Source organism: Spodoptera frugiperda, chromosome 28 (genome assembly GCF_023101765.2).
Source record: "Spodoptera frugiperda isolate SF20-4 chromosome 28, AGI-APGP_CSIRO_Sfru_2.0, whole genome shotgun sequence".
NCBI lineage: Eukaryota > Metazoa > Arthropoda > Insecta > Lepidoptera > Noctuidae > Spodoptera > Spodoptera frugiperda.
The window spans coordinates 2337099-2355120 of record NC_064239.1 but is presented as its reverse complement, the minus strand read 5'-3'; the positions used below and the strand labels follow the sequence as shown (position 1 = coordinate 2355120).

Here is an 18022-nt window from a genome sequence, read left to right as displayed (position 1 = left end):
ATGTTTTAATGGTATGTAATTGTGTTTAAACAGATCTGAGCTACTTCTTTTTCCTTTGACCATAATTATTTAAGCTAAAAAACTAGTACAAATATTCACTCTGCGGTAATAATATTGAAAAAGGGCAGTAAATAGTTCCATATGTGAATTTTATGCTCACATTCCCACCCCTTCCTTAATTGGACATTGGTAAGAGGAGTATAAAAAGGTTTGAGTTAATGGCTAGCGCACGTGAGATCAAAGGATTCAGTGTCAAAGCCTCTACTAACACGGTTTTAACAATTTTAATTGGAATGTTTTTAATTAAGTATTTTGTTTCGAATGGTGTTATAGATATTACCTAGCTTCACTGACGGCCAGACTGCCGAACTGTTACTTATTTCTTTATTTGTTGACATTTCAAAAGTATTTGTCTACTTATGGTTTAATTGCAATAAAATTATTTGACTTTGACTTTACCTATAACTTGATAGTGAATAACTGCTTAGATAGATTATCTTACTTAAATACTGGATTTTATATCTTTCTTGAATTCGCCTAAGCAGGTCTTCCAAAATTCGGTTGATATAGAAGCTTACAAAATACTATTCTTTATAGGAGATAGATAAGTTATGTTAGTTTAGTTTTTGAAATCTTTTTGAAAATTGTTGAAAAAATATATGATATAAGTACAAAAAATGCTCTACAATGTAAAACTGACCATCTGTTTCTTCGAATACAGTACCTACATAAATAGACATAAAGGTCAAAATTCATTGGAGACCCCTAGCAGTTTGAACATGGGACATGGGTTCTATTGATCATGACATTGTTTATTAAGATATAGGGTTATTATTTTCCTGGGTCGAAGTGTGTTAGACCCCGATCTCGGCTTGTATGAATATCAATGACGGCTACAAAGACCCTTCGGAAGCCTGAAAAATGTCTGATAACATGGTCTGGTTTTACGTGCTGTACATGTGAACTATACTCGTATGAAGCCATTTTGAGGGTTGGATAGTCTTCTCGTAAATTATATATGTATGTAGAGAAGACGGATTTTTGTCAACACGTATAAAGTAAAAAAACCTTTAAACTACAAGTATTAGGATACATGGTCAAAAGTTATTGGACCAGAAGTAGCGCATCAATCGCCGCGTCGTATGTCGCAAAATGCTGCTCATGAATATGAGCCTCTAGCATGGCTTGAAACTAGTCGAATTCCTCGTCAAACAATTACGTGAATATCATATTATATATAACTAGCAAACCCGGCGAACTCCGTTTCGCCACCAATAATTTTCCCAGTGTTCCCGCTTTTCTCTTTGAATTTTTCCAGAATTTTCTTTGCTATAAACCTCACGGAGCCCGAGACCTTTCTAACGAATGCAAAATCGTGGAAATCGGTTCGTGCGTTCTGGAGTTATAGCGTCAGGAAGGAAAACCCGACTTATTTTTATATAATAGATTATTAATTTAGTATGTCTCACGAAAGTTATAATGCAATAATAGTTACAGAGATCTTGCAAATAAAATATTGACCTTACTATCTATTTATCGGTAAATATAAAACTTATTAGTAACTGGGACAGTGTGTCTGGCAGACAATACAAGGGCAAAAAATAGAGATTGTAAAAGTGTAATTTTGGTTTATTTTCCTTATTCATTCAGTGTTTAGATAATTTACGTTGACGGAAAACATCAGGAATTTAATTCTTAATATGCTATACGATTTGACTTTAATAGTTTAAAATTGGCAGTCAAAGACGTAATAATTGTATGTAAAAGCTAATAAAAAACAAAATATACAAACTCACATAGCATTCCTTGTATCAGGCACTGGTCTATTACTGGGGAGGTGATCTGATGCGGCCTGGTTGAACCTGTTCCTCACATAAGGGTCTGAATCCCTGGCTCCTCCATTCACGTAACCAGTTTCATCAAAGTATGCTCTTCCAGTGGTTCCAGTGTTTCCAGTGGAGGGTTCCTCAGGTGATGCTGGACTGCTTTCAGGTTCTTCGATGTCTGAGTGTTGCTTTATTAAACGGAGTGCTATGTTTTCTTCCTGTAACAAGAAAAGGGTTGAGTTAGATTTGTATAGATCATGGTGGAGAGTAGACAAGGATTGAGCTGGTCTATTTAGCGAGTCCGAGCTGTTTAAGATGATGAGCATCGAGGTACTTTACTGAGCTTCAAAAGTCAAATGATATATCAAAATTAGGGTAATGAGGGTAATTTTCCACCACATTTAGTTATGCTGCGAAGATAGTTGGAAAAGCAAAAGCGTTGTTCCTTAGTTTTTTAATTCAAATAAATGAAACCACAAATTTTACGTCTAAAACTGTACCTATCCTTTAAATGGATTCATACCAAAATCATTGTAATTTTAAACCTCTATTTCTATTTAAAATAAATACACAGCTTGGAGTCTAACTTCTTGTAATAAAATAATGTCTGAAGCGTCTATTTTGTAACACTAAGACGTAGCTGTTACGCCTGCCTGATATTTAATTCATGTCGCGCCTCGGTTCACGCATTCCCAACTAAAAGATATCTTAAAAGCTTCGTTTAATAGTAATGCCGTGTTATCCTTGATGCCTAAGATTTATGTTTAAATTGTCGTATAAATAAGGACTTTCGAATTGAAGTTTCAAGTTGTCTTTAGGATTGAGAATGAGAGACAGTTTGTATTGATTTCGTTAATTTTATTTATTTATTCATTCATTTATTTTAGGCATCACAGGTCCAAATGAATATTAAATCACGTTCTGTTGTCGTTTATTATCAAATGTTGATATAAGATATTCGTTGATGTAAGATAAACGTTCTTATTTTCGTTCTAAAAAGTAGCTATAACATAAGGAAGTCGAGTCAACTTTTTGCCAGTTATGTTATAAAGTTTAACATTTTCATTACGGATTTATAAACTAGTCCATGGTCTCACAAAACCTATGAAATAGTAACCATTTCTACGTAATATAAAAAAACCCTAGGACATAATAAAATAATGTTGTAATAGATGAAATAATACCCATAATGTTGTGTAAAAGTCGATTCTTCTAACCTTGAGGTGGTTTTTCTCTGCCCATCCGTTTCTTGACCTTGACATATCGTCTTTCTAACGCAGTTCGCTATAATTCTATGTATGGTAATCAGCTAACAGGTTTTAGGTATAATTTCATCAGTATGTCGTAACTAAAGTAGGCATTAATGCGCTCGTTGATTTAATCTTATATCTTATACTTATTATGTAAAGCTGAAGTGTTTTTTTGTTTGTTTAAACGCGCTAATCTCTGAAGCTGCTGGTCCGAATTTAATAATTATTTTTGTAACAGATAGTTCATTTATTGAGAAAGGTTTTATAAAATACTAGCTACTTCCGCGCGGTTTCACCCGCTCTGTTCGGCTCCTTTTGGTCATAGCGTTATGTTTTATAGCCTATAGCCTTCCTCGATAAATGCACTATCCAACACAAAAATAATTCAATTCGGACCAGTAGTTCCGGAGATTAGCGCGTTCAAACAAACAAACAAACAAACAAACTCTTCAGCTTTATAATATTAGTATAGATTAGTATAGATTATGCTACGATCAATGGGAGACGAGCAGAGCGGGTAAAATCGTAGAAGTAGCTAGTCTTAGATAAGGCTGATCGTTGTAAACGATTCTACGTTTTGGAACGAGCTCTTAACTTCAATGACGGACAATTTTTAGTCTGTACCCTTAGTACGAGTTTAATATAAAACTCATACTAAAGGTCTTGATTGATCATTGTCTTGATGAAATGGTCTTTCAAAATTACTTCAATTGAATGCTGCTTTGATTTTGAGTTGTTTTACAAACGTATTCATAGCATTTTTTCCGTTTCTTCGGTTTATTTCTAGTCTAACTACTGTTTTAAAGTCGATATATAGGACAAAGAAAATGATAAAATGTGAAAATTCAATTGAATGTTACATGTAATGAAAAACAAGGAGAAACTTTATGTCTTGTCTTAGTTTTAGTGCTTTACAGGTATTAAAATATTAATGTTTTAATATTTAATTAACTGAGGTACGGCAAAAAGGTGTGTTTGCACTATGCGTATATCATTTTACGTCTAGCTTAGCCTAGCTTTAAAGGTTGCACATTCCTGACTACTTTTCCTAGAAAGCGTATACGACTTGACTGTAATTACCTGATAATAATTAAGTTTCTATAATTACGTATTGTTGTGCTTTAATATATTATGTATGTACAAAACTTTAAAAAAAGAACCGTTAAAGATGATCTGAAGAACAGCTCTATAGTCTTTGTTTTATCTGTGCTAAATTTCGTCCAAATCTGTTAAGCCATTTAGGTGCAAAGGCTAATAAATAGTTACGTGAGTAAGCCGATAACATAATAATTAATGTAGTCTCACGAAAGTTATAATAAGACCTTAAAATTGTAGAGAAAGGCTAGTTTTCATAGTTTAGTCTTTATATATATAATTCTTCTGTAAGTGTGTATGTCACTGAACTCCTCTTAAACGACTAAACCGATTTTGATGAAACTCTTTGTGTGTGAACAAGAGGATCTGAGAATGGTTTAGATTCACAATTTTGTCCGCTGGACAATGTTTTTTTAATTAATCAGACGTGTAGACAGAACAACGTTTGTCGGTCCGCTAGTTATAATATGTAATTGTAGAATATAATTATTGAGAAAGGATAATTGTTTTTTAATTAGTTAGAAACAGTACGACTGGTTATAATTTCTAGACTTAATGACAGCTGTCATCAGTTTCAATGTCATGACCCTAGGTAAAGTTTGTGTGAAAACAAACCTAGATTAGAAGACGTAAGTTTGGGTAATTATTTTCATATTTAGGTATGACTGTTTTTCAAATATTTTGATCATGATTTCTTTTAGGAACGTGGTCATTTAGAAAGAGAAAAAGTGATTGAAAATATTGCAATACTAGCTATAGAAAAAACTTAAGGAAAAGCTTGACTAGATCAACGTAGCAGGCTGAATTAATTTGATTTTCAAATCAAGTTGATAAAAATCTTTTTTATGCAAATATTTTATAGGATCTACCTGTAATTAAATTAAAAAAAACCATTATAATTAATGGCGTTGATTTCGTAACAGAACTAAGACAAATCACATTTCTTACTTAACGTGGATAGTTTCCAATGTTAAATCGATGTGAAATATTGTTGTTCACTAATCGTCTGATGATTCGCTCAAATTGAATTCACAATTCGTTTGATTTATCGTTTTGTAGGCGCGGGGCAATTTATCCGTCAGAAATGTTTTAGTAACGATTTATTAATTATTCTTGTAAATGTGAACGTTTGTGTTTGGAAGCAGAGTGGTCGTAATGGTAGAAATATGAATGTAACCAATGCTCTTACGGGGGCTTTGATATTTTTATTATCCATTTATTTTTTATAATGATAAATGATAAATTGAGATGAATACATGACAACATACATATTATGTTTGGCAATTTTTACCAGTTATATGTAATTGTATACCTAAATAAGTATCAATCAGAATAAGTTTAATAAAACAGCTAGTATACCGTTGTTATCAAAATAACAGACTAAAAAGTCTTATCAGTTATATCACGATTGTAAGTAAATAAAAAAAGAAAACAAACTAAGTATCTTGCGTTGGTTATGGTCTCTTTGTCAAAACTAACGATTATTTAAGTTACATATTTAATGATATAGATGGGGCTGAGTAAGCTCTATTACTTGATGTAAGTTATTGTTATTTATCAATTTATTGTTAGAAATGACCATGGCTCCTTTTTGCTCAATTTTGTACCAAATCACACTAATATTATAAATGTGAAAGTTGGTTTTCGGTTTGCTTGTTTGTCCGTTAATCACGCTGAAACTACTGAAGGGATTTTGATAAAATTTGATATACAAACAGGGTCTGAACTGACTTGGGTGATAGGATACGCGGGCAAAGTCGTTAGTAGAAGCTTGTTAGTTCATATTATAGTTAATATACAGTTTTTTATGTAATACAATGATAACTCACATAACACATAGTTAGTAGGGTCGATTGCTAAAACGTAAATTCTAGGGCACGACCTAAGTCCTTGACAAATTCATTTATGAAATATTGGTGATCAATATTATGTAACAGTACTCAAAACGATGCTAAAATAGAGCATTAAAAATTAAAATTAATTATATAATTTAAAAATTAAGTTATAAACTAATAAAACATTTTGTAAGAACAAAACAAGCAACAAAAAGAAGTTAGTTAATAAAATCAAACAGCCATGAAAGTTTCCATTCAATTTCTCGCTACAACTGGAACCAAATAACTTGACTTTTGACACATATTTGACAGTGACGCTCTAGTTATGAAATAGACTGTATCTGTCATTGTGACGTTAATGTGACAGTTCTTGTTTACTTCTTTGTTTTATAATGCGAAGATAACTTGGCTTATTTCATGGATTAAAATGATCTTAATTTTCTTTGTTATTATTTTTACTTTTGTATTATTATTTTTAAAAGTCTTTTGGTGACAATTGTTGTATTGACAGTGGCGCTAGTGTAGCTTTTAGTCTCATCTGACTTTTGAAAGATGCATTTATTAGACTAATAAAATTTATGTATATGCTGAGTCCTTGATTTATGTTTATTAATTAATATTTATTTTAAAAATTATAACAAATTTTTTAAAGCTATTTAACCTTTAGCCTGCTCAATTAGTTTAAAATATGAACATCAATATAGATACGAATCTGGGTAGGCAATAATATTGCATATTTATTTAATACCACTATATAATATGTGACCGCAGGCAAATTAATCATACTTTTGGTCCAAGCCATCAGTCATACGGTATTTCATTCAAGATATTCTCCATAAAATATTTTTTAATACGATATGATGATTTCTATCATCTTTAGACTTAATTAATGGCATGTTTCCTCAGGATATTCGCAATTTAGATTAAAGATTGATAACATTTGTCGATTTAAATGCTAGTTTTACTATGCTAAATACTTTATACTACAATTTCCTGTGAATGAAAGCAATCTTTGGAGCAATCGGATAGAATTGCGCTCATTCATTCAAATGTCTGTCATTAATTAAACCCTAGATATCAAAATAAAAAAATACGTGTCTAATATTTTTTCTGACTGAATAGATTTTTAATTTTAATACCCTGTCATCATATTATTTTACTATCATTATTACTTATACAAGGACTTACAAGTGATATCAAAATCGTATAAGGGCACGGAGGAATGCCGTATAATACTGTGTTACATCAATAAATCCTGTTTTCTACCTAGCAGGAGATAAAACATCAGGTTTATTATGCCAAGCTTTCTACAACTTCGGTGGATTAGCAAGCAAATCGTGTACTCAGTGAAAGTGCATTGGCGGTAAAATTAGCTTGGGATCTTGCATCTAAGGGAAATTTGTAGATATTTGAAGTGAATGAAAGGAGAGGATATAAGAGTTGCATAGAATACAAAATACATAATCCATAATTGTATGTTTCTAAAATAAACTTCTATTTTTCACCAGTCCAGTTTCTTATAAATACTTGGTTTCTTCTTGGTTCATTCTTGAGGTTAGATTAATGACATACAACATCTAAAGACCCCGACTTGCTACTGTTACCCGTGCATACGGCGCGTCTCAAAGAACCATCAGTCCACAGATGGAGCTCAGTAGGGATGATGCCTGATTTGGAGCTGCGGACTATCGGCTCCAGCTTGAGAAGCAGCAGTAGGAACGGGGTGGTTTTAGTCAGAAGGAGTCTGGGGCTATCTCTCGCCTTAGATGAGTCATTTCCTCCTTAAAAAAAACTTGTTACTGTTTTTATTAACATCCGCCTTGAACTTAATCAGAAAATCCGCCTCGAACCTTTTTAACAGTATGGGGCTTCCAAAGCTTCATTTGTTTTATTGGCAGACGATTCGCACATTGTTCCATTAATGGGCTATTCAGAAACTATAAAACTTCGCATAAAAGTCACAGTTATCCCATACAATTCCATCAACATTCCCAGCGCATTGGAATCGAAACACAATAGGAGAACTGCATATATACATACCTACATTTTGCAGAACTTAGCTACTACAATAATGCATGCACTGGTGTGCAATTTAAATACAATTACGCATCAAGAAGGCGGGACACTCTCACACAAAACATAGTACTCTAACAATGAGCTGTAGTTAGGGAGCTGTACATTGTGGTGCCCTTATGGAGAATTGATGCAAGGAGTACTAATATTTTCGTGTATAATTATAAAAGAAGTTTTATTATAACTTTCGTGAGAAATACCTATATTATGTTATCGGCTTACTCACGTAACTGTTTGACAAAGCGAGATAGAGGCTCATATTACAGAGACTCTGCTCAGATAACATAATAATTCATATAAATAAGAATTGTTTGAAAAGTTGCTAAATTAGAGATGCCATAGTACAACATATGTAGGTAATCGCGGCCCCTTTACAGAATTGTAGTGTTAACTATTGGGATTATGACAGTCCTCACAGTAAATAGGCAACTTGAAGATCGCAATGCAGTCATTGACATTTTAAAGGATATCATATTGAAGAGTTATTTGGTGGCTGGTTGCAGTTGTATCATCACACATGTACATTCACAGTAGGGCAGATTCCTGATCTGGAGCTGCGGACTACCTAACGGGTTTACCGGGGCTCCGGCTCGAAAAACAGGAGTAGGAACGGCGTGGTTTTTAGTCAGTAAAAGTCTGACACTCCCTATCGCCTTGTCCATGGCGGGAGAACTCATTGGATCATTTTCCACCTTCAAAAAAGGGCACGCCTATGAGTATAAAGCACAGTTCTATAAAGTAACTTATAGATTACAAAATAAGGTGTCTATTACACTGTCTATAGTACTCTTATTACAGTAACACCACCTAATCAATGCAGTTCGACGATCACTTTCAGTTTGATTCCCATACATTACAAGTCTTAACACTCTCTACACTATAATCTCTGGCTTTATCGAAAGTACAAGTGTAGACTGTAGGTTGTAAAGTAAAATCGTGGTAGTGTGTTATGTCGTGCTCCAGAGGGCGTGACCGATGCGGTTTGAGTTTGACAAGCTTGACTATAGGGCTATTATGTCACTGTCATTTCGTATCGTTGACAAGAAAGTTACTAATTTGATGACAAAAAATGTTAATTTGTGATTTTTTGGTGGTTATTGTAACATTGGAGGTGGTTTTGTATGGTGTAATTGGGATGTCGAACGTGAGGTTTCGTGTTCGATAAATGTTGAGTTTTTTGATTAAGAAATACGGTAGGGTCTTTTAGATTATTTAAAAACATAAGACATGTACTTAAAAAAGTATTTATAATTAATAATAATAAAGTCAGGATTAATGGTTGGAGGAGAATACTTAAACATTATTGCTACAGATTTAAGTAGTGACAATGTGTGTGCACATTGACACTTTTGTTATGCATTTTAAATAAAGACATTCTACAAGACCAAATTAATTTCTTAACATTATTTGTAATCAGAATAATTAACTATGTATGAGTGTAAATTTAGAATTTTTATCTGATGCACGCATTGCTGGTAAATGTTAATAGATTGTTGTGAGGCAATTTGAAATAAATTCTTAAGGTAACCTTGTACCGCTGTATCGCACTTCACTGGCCTTTCGACCTACCTTAACATACAATTTGTTTATTACGCAACGCTAAATAGTGAGTAAGGAAATACATAATGACATTTTTTGTGATAAAGACAGAGGTGGATTATAAAGTGTATGTAGCGACACATGACAAGTGACAGATGACAGAAATCGCACATAGAGTCGAACTAATCAATGGATGACGTCATAAATTGTACATTACACATGTTAAGCTTACATGCTTAGAAAATCCTAACAGTCAATTCTTGAGTAGCAAGCCTACCAGCCACCAGTCGAAGGATCCTCATATTCCAATCTTAGGAAACTTTACTCTCTGTTCCCTAAACTAATTGCCATCAGTGACACTAAATGAGCATTTTGAATGAATGATGACAGTTAGCCTGATTTGACTCTGAGATCCATAGGTCAACATGCACGCTCCCAACCATTTAAACAATGAGGTTGGCTTTACCTACGTGAGTTACATCGTAAGATTTTATCAACATCTTGACCATTGAACTCATAAAGTTTACATAAATAAAGAGAAAACGTAAAAGAGAAAAATTAAAAGTAAATAAATAGTTAAACGCTTAGGTCAAAATGTCAGTAATAGCCCCATAACATTACGAATTCAGATTGCTTTGCTTCGTTGTTAAAAACATATTAAATATTTCCAAAGCAAAGGTTTTGTTACGACATTCAACCCTAAATCGAGGATTGTTGGGTAAACTGTGATGTGTTTGTCATTATGGTGACCCCGATTGAATAAGACATACGTAACTTTGGGTATTTTTAGTGTATAAAGGAATAAATTGAGGCTTCGCAATAAAATTTTAATACAACACTCCATTTTGCGCTAGATAAAATTATAGTAATTCATGAGAGATCATGAGAGATCCACGCTAATTTAGAAAATTTCTAAAACCGACTTGGTCGACAGTAGTGCAACTACCGGACAAGGGTTTCGAGTTCAATTCCGAGTCGATCAAAGTAATACAGAGCTTTTTCGGGTTTTCGAAAATTGTGCGATTGCTTACCATCATGTGATCCATCTACTCGTTTTCAACTAATTGCACTTCTGCTGAATCTAAACAAGCTGATATTTAGTATCTCTAATATACATAAGTAGTTTTGCACATATCCCTCATTACCAGAATAAAGTTTACGTGAAATAAAAAAAGGATCAATGTCAAAGACTCGAGCAAAGTTGAAACGCTCCGACAGTTTACAATAATAGCTACAAGTTACATTAATATACTATTGTATATTTACTCGTCTCACAAAGTATATAGGAAACGTAGAAAATAACAAGAAGCGTTCTTCCTTTACTTATGTACAGTTTAGTTCGAGCAAACTGTTATTGTTCGTGCAGTTCCTAGTACATGTGTAATGTGTATAATACATACATACGTACGTATATGAATTACATGTATAGATGTGCTGGGTCAATGACCTAGTTTACACAATTTATATAAACGTTATCTTTAACATCATCAACAGTCCGTGACAATACACTACTACAACTAAAGGCCTTCTCTACGGAAAAGGGTTTTTTTTTTAAATTGGGAAAATCATCAAATGATTTCTCTCGCCATGGGTAAGGTGAGCGGAGAGACTCTGATTGACTAAAAACCCATCCCTATTCCTGTTCCTAGCCGGCGTCGACGGTAACCTATAAGATCGTCTGAAGCCCCGGTCAGACTTAAAAAGGTTTGCCATGGTCTCTTCGCTTAAATGGTTCAGAATTATCAGATATCGCTGCAGCCCAGTCTCTACCAAAGAGTTTGAATTCGAGACCTTATGACCTAGCAATTACATTATTATATGCTTTAGTATAATATAATCAAGAAAATCCCAATAAAAAGCTCGTCCGAGTGCATTTAATTGATATTAAATAAAACACATTACGGCTTACATAGCACACATTATGACTCATTGTGATAACGTGTTGTGTGTTATCGTAATAATCATTAAACTCAGTTATTATTATATTATTCTAATGTGCTAGTAAGCGTGTCAGTGTTATTTAATTATGCAATTAATACTTTTATAGTCGTGACTAAATTGTAATGTAATGTGTGTTGCTTGTCGTGGTGGCCCAAGTGTCGTGAGGTTTAAGACACCAGTACCCTTAGCACGAGTTTGCTTTACGTTTAAAGTAATCGAAACGAGAGCGCGTTCGGCGTTCTGATTGGTTGGTTTATTCGAGCCGGCCAATCAGAGTGCAAACACGCAAAAACGAGTGCTCGTTTCTATTACTTTAAACGTAAAGAAAACTCGTACTAAGGGTACAGTTTCTCGTACATGAGGGTGCGGGTTCGAAACCTACCAATGGCAAGCATAGACAAAAGTTACAAGTGAGTTGCCGGACTTTAGAAAAATAAATGGTTATAAAAATTGAGTCAAAGTTACCCTATAGGGTCAAAGACACCCGAAATTATCGATAAAATACATATTATAGTAGTGTTGTTGATTTGGAAAGCCTGATGATTAGTCGGTAAAATATTTCCAAATTAAAAATTCCTAACTGATAAAAGTATACTCATATCAAAGAAAAATATGTGTAACGAACGATGGAATTTTTAATAAGCTGAAAATAAAAAAGCGGCATTTTTCTGACCTCATTAAAAATACGTACGTACCTACTACCAACGTAATATTATTTCGTTTTGATGAAATTCGATATCGACATGAGCAATACAGGAGATTACAACATTTCAACACGAATGAGGATTCAATAAATTATTGAGTAACTACTCAATGGGGGTAATTAATGATCTTTGAATACTTTAGTGTTAATTGAAAAGACCTTTTTTGCACGAAGCAACTCTTTGTGTGATCTACAAATTGTTATTTCGGGTCTGGGTGTCATGTGTGTTTTTCAACGCACCTACGACACAGGAGAAAATTCTAGTGAGATGGGAACGTTTTATTAAAAAAAAACATCTTATTCTATTTCAGACATAGTTTGTATATTACTGCCGCACTCAGAGTCATTTAATAGTTACCTACTTAACCCAGTTCTTAGCAATTGTTTTCTGAACAAAATCATTACTAAGCAATAGTTTAAGTAACAACAGAGACATCTGAGTACGGCAGTTAGATCTGTATACTAAGTAAATTATAAGAATATCTTAACACAAATAAATTTAACCAAACGCCTCTATTACTCCTTTACCGAATAAAGCCGCCATGTTAGCTAAGATTATGAATTCTGTAGCAATTTCCCGGCTGTATATCAAATGTCAAGTTTTGGGCATAGTTGTGATTCCTTCGAGACTTAATTAAGTAAAGGCGGCCATATTTCATTTTACTCCCTCGAGGCAGCTGCCCATGTATTAAGATAAGAAAATTAATTGTTCCTCGCAATATTATTAGAAGATCTTGTAAAGACCTTTCCTTGTTGATTGAAACATTATGATGAATTCATTATAATAATTATTATAGGAACGTCTCGTCAAGTTTGACAAATTACTTAGATACTACTTCAATCAAATTCGGACTTAAGTTTTTTGTTTTAAAGTTGATTTTATTATATTTTCAAGAATTTACATTGTTCTTAACTTTTAGTTAAAGTTAGAGAAGTCTATTTTTGTTGTTTGCGATTGAAAAAATCTTAAAAAAACTTAGAAAATCTTTTAAACGAAACTCAATTACGAAACCAAAAGTTTTAAACGTGGGAAGATAACCTTTTTTATCTAGATCTTAAGTCTAAAAATAAGATAATATCTATCCTCGGACTCGACTAATTCCCAACAACCTCGCACGTAGGTAACGTGCGAGGTTGTTGGGAAAAAAAGTTCACAAGTCAAAATTCTTTGTTTCAAAGAGACCAGGAAGGCATTTCTGCAGGTCAAAGCAAATATAATAATATTAAAAAAATGTCCGTCGGTCAGTCTTCAAGTGAAGGATTTACCTATAGCAAATGCAATAAATTCCATATACATACTTCTCCACTTTCATTACCAATCAAAGTACCAGACCAGAACAGAGTCACATTCCACACATTAAATCCAATACAGTGACCATCAGCCACACTAAAAGGCAAAGCTAATACAATTACACTACTCGAGCACCCACTACGATCGTCTGTACTCGGCTTTATGACTGGAAATAACCGGATCTCGGCTATATGTCGCAACCGCTCTGTCAAGGACGCACGCTGACCGCAGGCTTGCTTTCACTATCACGCGGACTCGTGCGGTCCACGCAAGTAAATTGGATTAGTATTGACTAACGCCGTGTGGGCACGACAGAAGATGTTTATATTGAAATTTTGTTGATTGCTTTTTTTATTGGGGCGTTGTGGAGTGGTTGTAACATGGAGTTAGAGTATTTTGGTTCTTGAGCTTTCTTAGCATGAACTAAACTAGTCGAGTACATCGTCAAACAGCTACGTGTGTAAGCCGAAAAACATAAAAATAATTAATAGCATGAAGTTATATACACGTTACAGTTGTGGCGACACATGACAAGTGACAGATGACAGAAGTCGCACATAGACTGTAGACGAATAAATCAACGAATGACGTAATAAATCCTACATCATACATGTGAAGTTTACATGCAAATAAACATGCATAGAAAAATACAACATGTAAAGAAAATACCAACGAACAGCTGTCGGGCAGAAAGTCCGCCAATCACTATCACCTCGCTTGGTCGGACCTATTTCCTAAATAGTAATCTAAACTAGATTTCTTCGAAACTGATGACAGAACTAATACTTTAAATATAAAGTAGTCAAAGTATCCGTTATTTACACCAGTTAAGATGACTTTGTGTCTCATGAAGAAATAAAGCAAGCACGCTACCGAATAAATGCGTTTTTCTTTCGTAAATTTTCATGTGTTGGGTGCAATTCCATCTTTGCATCTAATACAACTCATAACATAAATAATTGGTGAAAAGTTTCTATTAAATAAACGTGCACCTCTAACCCCTTCGGGGAACAAGATCTTCTTCGTGTTATGTAAGCTTGTAGGCTGGTACGGAGATGAGTATTAAAATTGATTACACTATAATTGTCGGCCAAAGGCTACAAGTTCACGTAATAAATGATTATATTTGAAGGTTTTTGGATTGAAATGTGAATGGAGAGTTTCGAGATGTTTACTTGTTTTGATTGCTTGTGAAGTTGTGTGTTGAGGTTGAACATTGATTGATTGCGATTTTTAAATATCCTTATTTTACTTTAACATACGAACGGCAAGTACCAATGTGACTGTTTCCGAGTTATATGTACTTTCTAAGATTATTTAGACACTACTAACAAACGGTGAAGGAAAACATTGTGAGAATATGAGCCTCTAGTATAGTTTGAAACTAGTCGAGTTCCTCGTCAAACAGGTCGAGTTACCTACCGAAATCCATAAAAGTTAGTATATCTAACAAAGATATAAATAAATGTAAAAAAATTCATTAAATAATAGAAGCGAGTTATCAATTGGGTAAAAATAGAAAGGTAAAAAATCATAATTTTTTGCAAACACGAAGCTTGAATGTTCGTCTTTTTTAATTTTACGTCCCTAAAATGGAACACGACGAACTGGTGCAAAACCTTATTAGGTAACAGTATAACTTTTCTCAATTGGTACGTTCAACGAAATTTTTGAGTTGTTTTAATAACTTCACTTAAAAACTAATATTTTCTGACTTAAGCTACGGTACCATTTCATTTGTGAAATTACTCTTCTGAAGGGTTCACTTTGAGCTTACTTTACTGAAAATTTTCAATTTCCCAACGATTTCAGCCGTGAAAAACGAAAATAAGTGAACTAGGTACATAATTACTAAAGTTCGGCTTTTATGGAAGTAAGTTGGGTTGCATTAAATTTTACCGTAATAACTTAAAGTTAATTACGGTACTTAATGACATCATAATCTAGCGTTCCTTTGAAGTTAATTAGACAGATTATGTTAGGAAGTTACTTTAATTTGAAAAGATTTTTGAACATTTTAGGTAAGATTTTTTTTTGAGGGAGAAATCATCATAATAATAACTGCTCCCGTTTTGGGCGAGACGAGAGTAAGTGTCAGTCTCTTACTGATTATAAACCACCCAAATCCTACTACTACTTTTCGAGCTGGAGTCCCGGTAAACCCGCTAGGCAGTCCGCAGCTCCGGATAAAGCCCGATCTGTCAATCAAATATGTGACTTAAAATAACGCAAGTAAGATTGCTGATCGACAGGCTCAGCAATCTCACTTGTTAACGTAACAAGCTAGTCTTTCCAAATTATTCTAATTCTATTCAACAAAATAACAAAATTATATTCACTAGGATCTCTAGATATCTACTTTCACTCTCATGCGTCCAAACTATACGTAATTGGAATGTTACGGTGTAACGAGTTTGTGCGCCTACGCACTTATCTCTAATGGTGTTACCATTTCAATGAAAGGGAAATGAACGAGGTTCCGTTCTTACACACGTGATTGTTTCTATATGGACTTGTGTAATAGATGTCTTTTTAATTGGACTAATATTGATTACTAGCTATTTCTGTGCGGATTCGTTCGTATCGTCGTCGATCGTAGCGTATTATAACTCATTCAATATATTATGGACTATTCAAAGAAAAATTGTTATTTAATTCGGACCAGTAGTTCCGGACAGTTTTTTTTAAAGGGGGAATATCATCCAATGACTTCTCTTGCCATGGGCGAGGTAAGAGGGAGTGACAGACTCAGACAGACAGTAGTCATTTCCTGGTATGGTTACCAAAAGTTTAAGTTATGTTTGTGGCAAAATGTTACAAAAATAAAATATTTGTATGTCTATCTATAAGGAGTCTATATTTATGTTAACACGATTTTACACAGTAATCGATTAACTATATGCGTAATTCAATGACCATGGGATGTAAGAAAGTTAACAAAAATAGCAACAGCAAGTCGATATCGAATCTTCTCGAAGCTTCAGCTTTTGCATGCGTTATCATTGAAAGGCTATTTTTAGTTGTATTCTTGCCATTACGTAAAATATCATAGTTCATGGTTCATATTAAAATTTATTTATAGCTCTTAAACGTTTATGTTTAATGTCAGAAATATATATACACTAAGTTACTGCCTCAGATAACATAGGTTTTCTTGAATCTTTATAATATAAATCATACTATCACATCACACTTAATATTATTAATGTGAAAGTTTGTTTACTTGGATATTTGATCGTCAATCACGCTGATTTTTTTTACAGACAGAGTATGAGCTGACTTTGATGATATGATACTTTTTATCCAACGGAAACGCGGGTAAAGCCGCTGGCAGATGAATTTACACAATACGCACATATTAAATATAACATGGATACTCTTACTTCCGATATGTTATTAAACAAAGATGTCAAATTAAAAATACCCTTAACCGACGAGCATGCATTAAAAGACTGATGACTGTTAAAAAAGCGAAAGAGGTATGTAAGATTTGTAGCAATTAGAGTTCCATTGTATCTGCGTACATGGGAGATAAGTGTGAAGTTATGTACCTATGTAAATTAAATTCTGTGGAGCGACTTGTAGTGCAAATGAAGGTTGAAGGCACAAGTGCGTAAGACAAGTCACCAATACGATGGACGGATCAAATTAAAGTGCACTCAATGGTTCAATGCATGAGGAAGGCTGCATGTGTGAGGAATGGCGATAAATAGTAAAGCTTGCCATTACACCTACATGACGAGTACGAACACTCTGCCAAGAGTGTAACGACAAATTATTACTTGTTACTATGAATGTCAGAGAATCTTGTCAGACTAAGAAAAATAGATTATGGTTAAAATTTATTGATAAATAATATACTCAGGAGAAATCAATAAGGAAATTATTTTCAAAGTAATTTATTACTGCGATGGAGTCTACTCATAGAAAGTGTAACTAATAGGTATCCGGTGTAATAAAAATGAGGTAGGCAGGAGTATGTTAATGAGTTGTTATTTATTGCGAGCTTTTGAACATATAAAACTTAATATGGACAGGTCTTGTTCCTGTAGTATATCTGCTCGTACTAAAAGAGTTCCGCATAAGATGTATTTTTTTTTCTATTCATTATTTTTAAGGGGGTTTTTTTCCTTATGGAGACTTACTATTTTGTTGCATAATGCATAAGATGTTATTTTTTATACATTTATATAATCCTAATTACTATATTATTTTGGATGGGAAATACAATATAACTGAAATTTAAAAACTTTTTCTTTTAAGGTAGGAATTTTCAAAATGATGAATACTCATGATTTATAAGATCGCAGCTCTCATCTATATTTTGGTCAAAAAGTATTAGAGTTTGTAACATTGACGTTTTGACGTTTGAGAAGTGCCTGACTAAAGGTTACTTGACATAAATGCTTTGACTTTGATTAAAATTTATGCCTACGGCATTAAGCCCACCTTGTACACATTTATGTGCA

General features: G+C 33.6%; 1 protein-coding gene across 1 annotated transcript in view; it reads right to left on the bottom strand.

Annotated features, from left to right (window-relative positions):
- Positions 1 to 18022, bottom strand: part of LOC118265121 (polypeptide N-acetylgalactosaminyltransferase 2) — a 112421-nt gene that overhangs the window by 28799 nt on the left and 65600 nt on the right. The window contains exon 2 of the mRNA XM_035577839.2: positions 1797 to 2044. Coding sequence (XP_035433732.1) covers positions 1797 to 2044 — 248 coding nt within the window. The remainder of the gene's footprint in view (positions 1 to 1796; positions 2045 to 18022) is intronic.